Raw genomic sequence first — 13404 nt, forward strand, 5'->3', positions numbered from 1 at the left:
ACAAGTTCACAAAGGTGTCTGTGTGTGTGTCTGTGTGTGTCTGTGTATGTGTCCAGTCCTGCTGTGGATCAACTGACAGAAATCACTCATCCTCCAGCTCATTGAAAGATGTCAACAGTGTGAATAGTGTTGACGTCTGTGGACTGTTTTGTTTTAAAAAAAAAAGACTAAAAGTCCAGATGGAAACACTTTGGGTGCTGTGGCCGAAGACCCAACATCTCCCATCTCAATCTTACACACACACACACACACCATGTCTGACTGAGACAGCTGTTGCTCACAGGGTTACAGAGAGGCTTTGTTCAGACACACACCCACACACACACACACACACACACACACAGCGTCCTCTCCCTGTTTGTCCCTGTACCCCCACAGCCTTGAAACGTGTGTCCCTGCCCACATCCACCTTATCTCTATGACACAGACTCACAGGACACTTCCTACAAGTCCATCGCCCTTCCTCGTCTAATTTGTTCCCTGTTAATTTGAATAAGTGCCTTAATTATTACCACGCCCGTGCTTTTGACCTCGGCACAGTCCTGGCAACACACCCACCGCGGTCTCTGTAACACTCAGTCCGGACCACGTAATGAGAGTAAAGCTGCGTGCCAAGGAGTGAGCGTGCCATCTTTCTATTTCTGCTCCAGCAGGAGGGTGGCTGCCCCTCTGTGAGTTTTAAGCTGTCGCAGTGTTTGGGTTTGATGCTAATGCCACGCACGGAATGTGTGTGCGCGTGTGTGTTGTCTTTGTTTCCGGCTTTGTGTACATGTTTGTGTTCTTTTTTTCAGAAGCACAACAATGCCTCAGTAGAAGCATTTTAATTACCGCGGGGGCCATATCTGATGCCATATCGGAGGGGCCCCCAGAGACCTGCTGCGGCAAAGCAAATGATAGACGTCATTAAAAACTTCACTGAAGCTATTTTCTGACACGTGCACCAGTTTGATTCATACTCGTTAGGAAATATCTTATATTTCTTAATGAGTAAATATAGAAATAATAAACTCAACTCAAACTAACTAAGCGGTTGCCAATGTTGAAAAGGCTCAGCTCAGCTGTGGCCAATGACCATCTTATCTGTTTGCTGGACTCCGTCCCGCTCGGTCATGGCCCAGGATCTGGGGCTGATACCAGTTGCCAACACTGGTCCAACTCTGGTAGGGCTGCAGCCAACTGGAGCGGATGAGCCAAGTCTAGCAGCCGTATAGGGAAGGATCAGCCCAGGTCTGGGCCCAAGACGGCCAGCTAATGAATAACATTCCATTAAATGGATTTCTATTAGCAAATCTGAGATTCTTAAGATGTAACGTAACTATGATATCAAGTCGGATTACGTTTCTATCTGCATTTCCCAGATATGTTTGCTTTAATGGGTTCTACTCTGACCCGTATCATAACTTCTCCATTATAAACTCACCTCTAAACCCAAGTCTCTTCACTCTCAGTTCAACACAACTCGTTGTCGAGACTCGTCAGGTGTGTGTCGTCACTTACCCACAATGCTCTTCTCCCCCTGCATTGACGTTGTTGACGTGTGTATTTTTGGAAAAAACATTATCCAGCCCTGGAGAGTACAGCTTGTCTTGTAGGATTATAATTTTTCTATATTTGGATGCCGCGTGCATATCCAGCAGTTGTTTATTCATTGTTTAGATCCACCGGCCACAAGTGAGCAGCAGCGGAGAAACACACAGGTTGGCGTCCAGGGCTCAGCGGGTCAACTTTAGCATGCTCGCTGGCATTCGTCTCCTAAATGTGATTAACGTCTCCCGTTGACTTCTTGGACAGCAGAGAGCTCGCCGCACCACGTGAACGTTACCCACCAGGCAGTTGTGAAGGGATCTGAAGCGGCCATGTGTTCGTTGTCCGCCTCGACGCCTTCGCAGTTAATTGAGGCCATTGAAGTCGACAGTGTTGGTAGTGGCGGCGGAGCACGGGGGGGGGGGGACCTTGCACACGCGGTGTCCTTGCTCAGATTTGGACGTGTGTGTCAGTCAGTTCAGTGGTTAGGTGCAGGCCTGCTGCACTTCCTCTCCCTCACAGAGACACCCTTCAAGGTGGCGGCAGGCCGGGTCTCACACTATGTGACAGGAGCGTCTCCCATTTACAGTCCCACTGTCTGAGAGGATCTCCCTCGCCTTCACTCCCGCTCCCTCTTTTATTAATGCTTCTCCGGGTCCCTCGCTAACCCCCCCCATTCCGCCCCTCTGCCAACCTCCAGTCTTACTCCGCTCACCCTCCACTCCATTTAATTTGTGTTCTATTCTTAGCGCCCGCTCATCTCTCCTTTTGTCGTTTATTCTCATCCCTTTTTAATCTCATTGTATCTTCCTCCCCCGTTTTGTTCATCCTTTAGTGAGACGGAGCTCCTTGGAGGGTGTCGAGGCGCGTGGGCCAAGGCAGTCGTGGTAATCCCGTTACAGTGCCACGAGTCAACATGCGGCGGAGCGAAGGGGGGAGGGGGGGTGCGTCTGCAGGGAGAGTGTGCAGCTTTAATTCGCTTAGCTCAGAGTTTGACCGAGTGACGCGGGCGTAAATTGAGCCAACGTCAAGAGATGGAAAAAAAAAACGTTACTTATGCTGCATTTGGCAGATGACATTATTATTATTGTATGTCGGCTTTTGTTTATTTAAAAGCCAAATTAAAAATAGCAGCCGTCGTGGAAATTCGAGCGAGAGGGGCCCTGCTTCTACAGCTCCACTTTTGTGTAGTACTCCAACATGGCTGCCTTCCTGTTCTCTCTCACACTTCCTGTCCCTTTGTCAGCGCTCGCCCCTTCATTGTTCCACGTCACCCTTTCCTTCTCTGCAGGGGAAAATCTTTGCGACTAACAATGGGCCGACAGGAAGCTGCGGAGCTGTGAGTTTCAGGCGAGATCTACATCCGTTGTTGAAGGAACAGCGGCAGTAAAACTGAGTGTGTGTGTGCAGGAGCGAGTTAATTTATTTATCTGGCATTTTGCTTTCAAGAGTCAGTGAAGGTGACATCTTCATTGCGCCAAGTCTGAAGTTTGCTGGAAGTTTTCCGTCGCCCTTAATGTTCTGAGTTAGTATCCCTGAGGCCCATCCAACATTTATTATGAGCCGTAATTTCCAAAAAAAGCTCCCCCACTTTTCTTAATTTGCAGACGCTTGGGAGATGTCGGGCTTTCACCCTAAGAGCGTTTTTAATGTTCTCTCCCTCAGGTAAACTTCACCCACGACAACAGGGCAATAATCCGCCCCCTCTAAACCAATCAGCAAACAGGAAAAGGCAGCTCTGGTTTCCCCTTCCTGTTTGGATGCGGTTATCAGTGACGCACAGGCGGGAAGGGAGAATCAAACGCAAACAGCGCATCGTCCGCCTCACGCTAATGCCCCTCGTGCAGCAGGTTAATCTGGACAAGTCGTTGTTGAGATGCTCGACGACCTTGTCCTAACCTGTGCTTAAGTAAACATACGGCCGGATGCTCCTTAACCCCAGCAGGATTAAAGCCGAGGAGGGAGTAATCCCGCCTCTGCCTCAGATCTCCTGTAGAAAGCTCCACTTGGCCTCCGAGTGCTGCATTCAGCTCAGACCGTAGAGCAGGAGAAACCAGTGACGGCCATTAAGCATTCTCCTCCCGCTATGGTGGGCAAATGTAGAGCAGTTCACCCAAATGACCTTGACCCTTAATGGATGACAAGCAATATCGGGTTCTGATCTGCTCTCACCCTTCTTTTCATTTGTATCTCCCACTCCCTCTTTCTCTCTCTCTCTCTCTCTCTCTCTCTCTCTCTCTCTCTCTCTCTCTCTATCTCTTCCTCTCCATCATCACCAGGTTCCCCGTCTGTTCCCGTTACCGTGTCGTCCAACAGTCCCAAGGTGGAGGTGCGCGAGTTCTCAGGTGAGGCCGAACCCAGCAGCTCCTCTCACATTCTCTCCTGACAGAATAAACCACAAGGCTATAAATAGACCAAGCAGTTTGACAAAAAAAATAAAAGATCAGACTTGTCACAGTTGTGCCAAAAATACCTCACTGGTCCCGTTCCCTGTTTTTCAGACGCGGTGCTGTCCTGCAAGTTCCACACGGAGAAAGACCAGCACCCGCGCATCGAGTGGAAGAAGAAGGGGAAAGGGGTTTCCTTCGTGTACTATGAGGGACACTTCAAAGGTGACCACGCAGGCCGGCTCTCTTTATCCCCTCGCTGACAGACAGGGCATTTGTTTTAATCAGCTTGCAGCACCAGATGGGAGGGGGTTCGCCACATAGGATGAGAGACAGCCCTGCTGTGATTTGTTGAAACAGGCCTGATGGATGAATTGTGAGAGATGTTTTGGCACGGTCAAGGCAGAGAAGTTGAACCTGTCTCTCAACCTTAATCTTTCACCTTTTATGCTCCAGGATGTTGATTTAATGGGCGAAATAAATAATGCATCACACAAGAGCGTCTTTTTATAGACGGCTCTGTTAGCATGGGGGGGGTTCCATCAAATATGTCAAGGCTTCATAAATGCCTCTGACCGGCCGCCCTCTCTTCATTAGCAACGCCACAGCTGATTCACTTAAAAGGCGACATAAATAAAGACGCAGCCCCAGACGCTGGCAGCAGGTATGGTTGTAAATCATGAAAAGGCATCTCACTTAAATGTTCATGTTGGCCGGATTTGCCAGGTGGGGGCGCTCTGCTTGGACACGTTTGCTGGCACATGCTGTAAATTGCAGACACTCAACAATATCAGTCCCTTTATACACCACATATTTCTCGTATAGATCCGTGAATAAATCTTTGAGAACCTTGAGAAATCAAGGAAAATGGAAATTGGATGTAAAATTCCCAGGATCCTCTGTCCCTCTAGGTCCCTTCCAAGGCCGCGCGACCATTGATGGCGCCACGGTGACCCTGCGGAAGGTGACCCAGGAGGATGCCGGCGAATACCGCTGCGAGATCAGTGCTCCTCAGGACACCGTCACCCTGGGCGAGACCAACGTGACGCTGAAAGTCCTGGGTACGACGGGGGGGAAAGAAATATCTGACACCTTTGTTGGAGACATTTTTATTCGTCTGATTCTTACCTTTGTCCTTTTTCCTCCAGTGCCCCCCAACACCCCGTCCTGCGAGATCCCCAGCTCGGCGGTGACGGGCTCGGTGGTGAAGCTGCGCTGCCGGGACCAGCAGAGCATCCCGCCCGCCACATACTCCTGGTACAAGGACAACCTGCAAATCAGCCAGCCCCGCCACGCCAACGCCACCTATTTAATCAACTCACTCACGGGAGTACTGGTGAGAAAGTATTTTTCAGAAAGTAGAGGCAGGAATGTTTCTGAGGTTCGCCCAAGGACACATTAGAAGAATAAATACTTTAACTTGAGCCATTTAAATCACCTTTTTTCTAAAAGCAGCTGTAAAAATGTTCCTCCTCTCTTTATGTCTTTAATCTGCAGGAGTTTAAAGCTGTAGCCAAAGAGGACACCGGCCGGTACAGCTGCCTGGCGTCCAACGGGGTGGGACCGCCCAAAACGTGCGAGGCCAAGCACATGGCAATAGGTGTGTGTGTGTGTCCGTGTGTGTCCGTGTGTGTGCGTGTGCGTGTGTGTGTGTGTGTGTGTGTGTGTGTGTGTGTGTGTGTGTGTGTGTCTGTCTTTTCTCCACATCCTTTCCCTGTTCCCCCCAGACGCCCTTTCAGCACTAGACAAGATCAGAGATGCAGTGGAGAGGAAAAACCCACGAAACTTCCTTCAACCTGCATCTAACATTTGGAAAAGCATTTAAAAAAAAAGATGTTTCAGGACAAATTACATAGTTTAAGACGACACTCTTCCTTAAACTCTACTAATAAATTATATAATGTTCTTTAGGTTATTGCAAGAAACTGTTTTATGATCTTAATAAATTATAGGAAATATTAGGGGAGTGCAAAAACGGGTAGTTACATTAAATATGACCTTGCTCTTAATGTTGCTGTTGGAGTGTTTATTGAATATTTACCACTTCCTGCGGGCAATACATCACAACTGTCTCTGCTCTGTTCTCCCTTGCAGAGGATGTCAACATCACCGCCGTGGTGGCGGCTGTGGTGGTGGTCGCCCTGTTGGTCATGGTCTGCAGCTGCGGGGGGCTCCTCCTGCACCGCAACGGATTCTTCAGCCGTAAGTTTGTCTCTTCGGTTCGGCTCTTTTTTCCAGTCCACTGTGATCTGTGCGTTGGATGAATCGAGATATTGTCTTTAAGCTCTGCCCAAAAAAGAAGTTAATTTCACTGTCTTTTTCTTCTTGCTTCCACGCTCCTCCTGACTCATCCATCAGCAGGACACAGAGGAAGGTAAGAGCCCCGTGATTGCATTAACATTGATGTGAACACACACACAGGCTAATACCCCACACGCACAGGAGGAGGGAGAGGAGGGAGAGGAGGGCGGCTGGCTTGTTGTTGCACTTAGACTGCGTGTCTGTGTGCTGACTCAGGACTGTATAGAGTGACAGCTGTGGCAGCATGTGTGTTAGTGTGTGTTTGTGGGGGTGTGTGTGTGTGTGTGTGTGTGTGTGTGTGATTTCGAACCACTGTTACTACTCTTCCTGTGATTGGCGCCAACAGATGTAATAGTCATGGGAAAAGGTTGTTTTCTTTTTTTCACTCAGATGTAACCGGAGATATGACCCCCCCCCCCCAAAAAAAATGCAGACAATTACAGGAGGAGAAATAATCTGCGCAACATAATTGTGGAATAATTAGCTGCTGTTAATCAGCGAGGAGGAAAATATTTGCAGCAGGAAGAAGCGCAGGCAATTAAGCTGATTGGGGCGGCTAATGTGAAATGGATTATTTGGATATTGAAGTGATTGAAGAATGAGATGGCAGCATCACAGAGCCCTGTCCTGCGAACACACCAGAGTGGGCGTCACAGCGTTTGGATGCTCGAGTGGCCATTGAGCCAGAAACCACTGAGACCTAAATGCGTGTCCTCGTGTGACTGGCCTAACTCGCTGGACTTTATGTTATTTGATTACTGGCTTGTTACCGCGCAGCGTTTTGATGGAGAGTCAGCGCGGAGCTTCTCCTTGAAGCTGATGCGAAAGCTCTTTTGTCTAGGTTAAAGTCTGATGCTTATCCCACTGAGCTAACTGGAGCTGTCAGTGTCAACTTCCTATTTATAGAACGGGCTCCTTCACAAAGACTCAAAGACAATGTGACATGATTTCTGATGCACCAATCGCAGGGAGTTAACAAAGTATGAATGCGGATCTGGGATGTAGCTCTGGCTTTTAGTGACAAATGGTCCAGGGGACGTGGTTTGACACATGAATGTTATATCATGCTGGAGACGGACCATGAATCGGTCTCAAATTGTCATTTTGGATCTCGTTAAAATGCTGATGGTGTTTTATAGAAGAAAACACAATTCCTTTCGCTTTAAACAACAGTTCCAAATGGTTTATATTTCAAAGAAGACACTGATGAGAGCTTTTTGTTTATAATGCAGATTCTTTAATGTATAACGGAGATCTCTAAGGGGCCCAAACTGCAGCTTTGGGGAATTCTGTGTATAAAATACCCTTTTTAAAAAAACGAAATCCTCAATATGTAGGTGTTGAATGTCACTGACAGCTGCAGTAAAGTCCTGAAAGTTGCACAGGACTCGGACATTTAATAGTTGGGTGCTGGATTGCTGCATGTGTTGGCTCACCACTTGACCTGCTCAGCGTAGCATTTAGTTCGGCTCTGCTAAATTATGACTGGCTGCATGTCTGTACAGCTTTGCCGCTAGTATATGAAATATTAAATCATTCATGAAGGTATGCTTGAATCTGTGATTTCTGTTTGGTGTCTTCAAGTGATTGTTTGCAGGTTTATCATTTTTTTGAGTTTCTCTGTCGAAAACCTGCGGTTCAGGGGTTTTAGCCATTCAGATCCGTGTCTTCAATCTTGATTTTACAAGCTGCAAGGACAAAAAACAGTTATACTGCTCGGTAACGTATTGGACACCGTATCTCAGAAGAAGCTTAGTTTGCTCTCTATCTCCAAATGCAGCAGTAACACACAGTTTTCTCCTTGCAGCTTGTAGAATCAAACTTGATGCAAAAAAACATGTAAACCAAACATGTAAGTTCTTGAAATTCCAGCTCAAAGAAATCAAACCTGCACGACCTAAAAATACAAAACAGAAACTACATGTACAAATCAAATGTGCAACGATTACAGCGACAAATCCCACATGTTTGACACACACCGTTTTATGAATGATAAGATATTCCATACCACTTCATAAAAGCATGGTGTGCAGTGAGAGTCCGACTCGACACCCTTGTTGTTGACCCTTTTTAAAGCCCACACGCTGGCCCCCACAGGTCCTTTTGGATCTCCCAGTGTCATGGTGCAGCCCACATCAGCAGCCAAACCCTGCACAGAACAGAGGACACGTGAGTGTGACGCACAGACAAGCCGACAGACGGACGAGGGCAAACTAACAGCAATGACGCTTTGAACCTTAAATGCCGGTTAACGCCGAGTTCTCAATACAGGAAGTAAAAAGTTTGATTTGAGTAAATAGACCTGAGCTTCTGGTCCTGTCAGTAAGACAAGAAATTGGGCGGTGCATAACCCCCAGAAAAGTTGTTTGGATTAAACAACACATGTTTTTGACTGTTTTTAATATATTATTACGTTTTTAAGGCCATAACTGTACTATGATGTTGATACGTGGTTTTGGTATCAATAAAACGTTCGAGTATAGATGTGGCATTTTTAGGATGTTTTCATCACCTTTCTAGAGTGAAATAACTCGTCTTTCTCCCTCCGTACACGCAGTGTTATATTAAAAGTAGAATCTCAAATGACGCTCTCCCCACTTTAACACTGTCCTGCTCAGTCTGGCTCTTCTTTTTACCCAATGGGAGGCTTGCAGTGTATGATGTGCATTATTTATGCGGGGAAAGATATGAGTCAGGATTCAGCTGTCCGCCTCGGGTTTCTCCTCTTCTCTGCAACTGTGTCAAACTGTCCGATGTGCTTACCCTGCCTTTTGTCTTTCAGGTCCAATGTCAACTACGTCCCTCCGCCCCAAGAGGTGAGTGTTTCCTTTTTCCCTTTCTTCTCTTCCTCCCTGCATCTCCTCCTCATGTTGAGTGGAGCCATTGGGGGGGCGACCCTGACTTAAGCACCAGCGTTTCGTACTTTACCTAAAGAATGTCACTGTTTTTGAATGAAACCACAACAAATTTCAAACCCTTATTTTGTTCTGTGTCTCTCAGCCCCAGGATTTTAAACACACCCAGTCGTTCATGCTCTGAGAAGCTGGCCTTTCTTTGAGGAGACGTCACCCTCGTGATAACGGTGCCAACACTGGATTCCCTGATTTAGTTTTGTCTTTCTCTGGACCCTGAATGAGCTCTTGATCTTCCACCACATGCTAATTTCAATCTTCCTTCCTCTACCGCTCCCTCTCGGACGAGTTTACGAAAAAGCAAAACTGCAAGGCTTCTTACTCTCCTGCTTTGCTGTGTGGCTCGACTCTTGTCATTGATGTGTTCTGCTCTTATGGGATTAAGTAGTTTCATGGCCATCTGCTCCCCCCTGGTGGTCAGATACAGGAACTACTGGAGATTTAAACTCACTTTTCTTCCATCTGCAGGCCACTTATTTACGTCTGTTTTGTTTTACCAAAGACTGACAGTTAAATCTAAAAGGACATTTAGAATCTTTGTTTGAAAAAGTGAATCATCACATGGGGATTTCTCGTTAAAGCCATAGGGAATGAGCAGTTCAGTCGACTCCAACATTAATGCAGTTTACCTCAGCCAGTATTGTCTTCTGTAATACTTCCCAGGGGCCACAGTGCCACAAAAGACCCTTGTGGTCTTGTAAGAATACAAACGCAGACAAAGCCAGTCCGGAAGAACAGGAAGCCGCTCCAGCCAATTCTATTGAGAACAACCCCATTCCATCCTGATGTGCCTGCATGGTCTTTTTATACATATATACAAATATATATATATATATAAATATATATATACCTTGTGCCTTTTAATTTGTCTGTCATGTATCTATGAAACACAGCTTTTTGTAAAGAATTTGCCTTACTTTTTTCTGTCTTTATATTTTTGTGCCACTGTTTATCAAAAATTGAGTGTCTGTTTTTAGACAGTGTGTGAATGGATTGTTCAGAGTTTTATTTGAATGGTGTATCAGTAATAAAGTTTTTTCTATTCAAACTACACTGCTGTTATTGTTGTCTTTAGTTACCCTGCAGTGGAAGTGATTCCTAATACGTAACAATCAAATCCAAATGACAATAGGTTAGTAGGTCGTCTGAAAACTGAAAAAAAGTTTTGCTCCAACAGACTGAGCTACTTGGTCAGACACCTGCTGTTTCCTTCTAAGAAGCTTCTCCTCTAAAGTCCAGCTCTCAATGCAAAGCACCAATGATCTGTTGAAGTCCAACGCTCAGAGCAAAGACTTGAGGACCCAAAGAGACTTGTGTGAGTCTGGTCAAGTAGCTCAGCTTCTTAGAAGATGGAATCTCATAAGAAACAAGCCCACCACTTAAGAGTGCTGAGTCCATCCTGTATCACACTGAGCAACTTGGTCACGATAAAGAACGTTCTAGGTCCAAAGCTCATTTAACTTAGTTCCTCAAGTGAAAATGCACTATACATATAGAACTTCTGTTACTTTCATCACTGTAGCGTAGAGGAAAGACTACTTGTCTTGATAGCACAATGTTCTTGGTTCAAAACCCACTCAAGTTACCTTTTAAGTCCCCTTGTGAAAATGTCCTCAACATATACAATGTCCGTTAAAAGTATTCCATTGTCCTTCTGTAGTGTAGAGGAAAGGCTATAGGTCTTGATAGCAGATGGTTCTTGGTTCAAAACCTGCTATGGTCATTTTTAAGATCTCTTGTGAAAATTATACTCTACATAGAGCATACAGCCGAATGGCTCTAATGGTTAGAAGCCTGCCTCATAGACTCTTGGCCCCGGGCTCAAGTCTCTCAGTTAGAGGATCTTCTGATACATCTGAGAATGTGGGTTCAAATAGTCAAATGTTCACAGAAACTTCAAGCAGCTGTCTGATGCAGTGGCTCAAAGAGTTAGTTGCTTAAACCGTAGATTGTAGGCCATGGGTTTGATTCTTGCATCGGCCAAGCAATTTTCAATGCCCAAACCCAACGTAAACAATCAAAGGTTCCAAGAAAGCATAAATTATTGTCCAATTGCATGGCTCAAATGGTTAGGAGCCTGCCTCATAGACCCTTGGACCTGGGTTCGAGTCTTGGAGTCAGAGGATGTACTGATACATCAGAGAATGTTAAACTTGAAATTTATCAGGATTAACATACCATGTGATTTAACAAAAAAGGTGTTTTTATTTTTACAAAGATTACAAAACATATCTCTGTTTTACCTTCTACTCTACCTCTCCTATATTGACCTCCTCCTACACTTCTTACTAATCTCATCCTGTATGATCAGATTAACACACACACTCACTCTCACACAAACTCACACACACACCACAAACCTCGTGAGCGTGTGTGCCACTCTGACTACTCTGACATTTTTTTTTTTTTTTTATTATTAGAATTTAGACTACCACCTCCTCCCTTTAAAAACGCCTCCCATTCAAATCTCCTCCCATTAAAATCTCCTTCCACTCTGACTAACTCCTCCTACTCTGTATACAACATCCACCCACTTTCTCCCCTTACGATATGTCATTCACCAGCTACTCGTGCAGGGTTTGAACAAGCCTCTCCTGGACTGGCCGGCCGGCTCCATAGCCAGCACACAAAGCCCCCACGCCACCGAGCATCGGCACTCTGAGCTTCTCTTCTGGCGTTTTTAACTTTACACTTGTTATGTTAATCTTGATAAATTTACAGCAGCACATAAATATTGAACCCACATTGTCCGATGTATCAGTACATACTCTAACTGAGAGACTTCAACCCATGTCCAAGGATCTATGAGGCAGGCTTCTAACCGGTAAAGCCATACAGCTGATCTTGTCTTTGCTTTCTTGGAAACTTTGACTATTTGCGTTGGGTTTGGGCATTGAAAATTGCTTGGCCAATGCAAGAATGGAACCCAAGGCCCCCAATCTACAGGTGAAACATCTAACCACCTGAGCCACTGCATCAGACACCTGCTTGAAGTTTCTTTGAACCTTTGACTATTTAAACCCACGTTCTCAGATGTATCAGTACATCCTCTAACTGAGAGACCTGAGCCCGGGGCCAAGGGTCTATGAGGCAGGCTTCAGCTGGACAATTGTCTTTGCTTTCTTCAAAATTTAGCTAAGTCTTTTTTTTAATTGCAGGGAGTATGTGAGAATGAAAAACTGTCTTATGTCAGATATGAAACAAGAACCTTCTGGTCCAAATACCTTTAGCATTACCTCCACACTACAGAAGAACAATGGAATAACTTCAATGGATGTTCTACATGTAGAGTACAATTTTCCCAAGAGAGCTTAAAGCTAAACTCATAGGGTTCTGAACCCAGAATCTTCTGCTATCAAGACCTGCAGCCTTTCCTCTACAGAACAGAAGGATGGTTTTATTTTTCGGATGTTCTATATGAATAGTGAATTTTCACAAGAGATCTTAAAGTTTAACTCAGCAGGTTTTAAACCAAGAACCAAACGATGTACTAACTCATGACTTTCTTAGCAGGATAATAAACTGATTAAAGACACAATAATCCAGAAAATTGACCTGTCTCTGATCATAGCTCAGCCTGATAGAGCATGGACTTGCTGATCTACAGTTGTAGGTTAAATTCTCATGACTCATATTTTTGGGTGAAACGTTGAGAACTTCTGGAGAAGGACTTCGGATGTGTTTAGGTGAAGTAGCTCAGTCCAAAGACAGCAGGCTGGTAATTATGAAGATGTGAGTAGACACAGCTTTGCTTTATATAAGGCTCTGGGAGATTTTAAATTTAAAAGTTAAGATTTAAAAGTGCAAAGAGAAGATTTGAAAATCCAATTATCTGAAATAGTGACCTTCCAGTCTGTAGAAGCTCTAAAAAAATCTAAAGTAAGAGGCCACTAGAGTTTTAAGCGCAGTTCTCTACTTTTCAAACTTTAATCTGGGATGTTAAACTCATTACACTATTAGATATATTATATCTTCAGGTGTGTCACCATTCTGAAAAGGATGTACATCAACTGCACTTCAGCTCTTTAATATCACAATAAAAGCACAATATCTTCCCATTACCTGTAGGAATAGTTCAGAACCATCATCTGTCTTGGAGGCATTCATCCAGCCAATGAGGCTTTAAAAAAACTTAAGTACCTGGCAGTAAAACATCCACAATCTTTTTCACACTCAGTTAAATGAACCTGTGGAAACAATGCAAATGATTCACAGCACCTGAAAACTTTATTGACGATGTCTTGATATATGATTGGTAAATGATGACCAGTGCATCAAGG

The 13404-nt window shown here is 45.0% G+C and overlaps 1 protein-coding gene across 3 annotated transcripts in view; it reads left to right on the forward strand.

Moving 5' to 3' along the window:
• jam2a (junctional adhesion molecule 2a) overlaps positions 1 to 10175 on the forward strand; it is an 11180-nt gene extending 1005 nt beyond the window's left edge. Inside the window, exons 2-11 of one of the 3 annotated variants that reach the window (XM_062380514.1) lie at positions 3804 to 3869; positions 4026 to 4136; positions 4823 to 4972; positions 5060 to 5247; positions 5409 to 5511; positions 6006 to 6113; positions 6270 to 6285; positions 8310 to 8381; positions 8995 to 9028; positions 9213 to 10175. In XM_062380514.1, the coding sequence (XP_062236498.1) occupies positions 3804 to 3869; positions 4026 to 4136; positions 4823 to 4972; positions 5060 to 5247; positions 5409 to 5511; positions 6006 to 6113; positions 6270 to 6285; positions 8310 to 8381; positions 8995 to 9028; positions 9213 to 9251 (887 nt within the window). In that variant the 3' untranslated portion in view covers positions 9252 to 10175. The remainder of the gene's footprint in view (positions 1 to 3803; positions 3870 to 4025; positions 4137 to 4822; positions 4973 to 5059; positions 5248 to 5408; positions 5512 to 6005; positions 6114 to 6269; positions 6286 to 8309; positions 8382 to 8994; positions 9029 to 9212) is intronic. The other 2 variants (XM_062380515.1, XM_062380516.1) reach the window with 2 other exon arrangements.
• The last annotated feature ends 3229 nt before the right edge of the window (positions 10176 to 13404 follow it).

This window comes from Platichthys flesus, chromosome 22 (assembly GCF_949316205.1).
Source record: "Platichthys flesus chromosome 22, fPlaFle2.1, whole genome shotgun sequence".
Classification (NCBI taxonomy): domain Eukaryota; kingdom Metazoa; phylum Chordata; class Actinopteri; order Pleuronectiformes; family Pleuronectidae; genus Platichthys; species Platichthys flesus.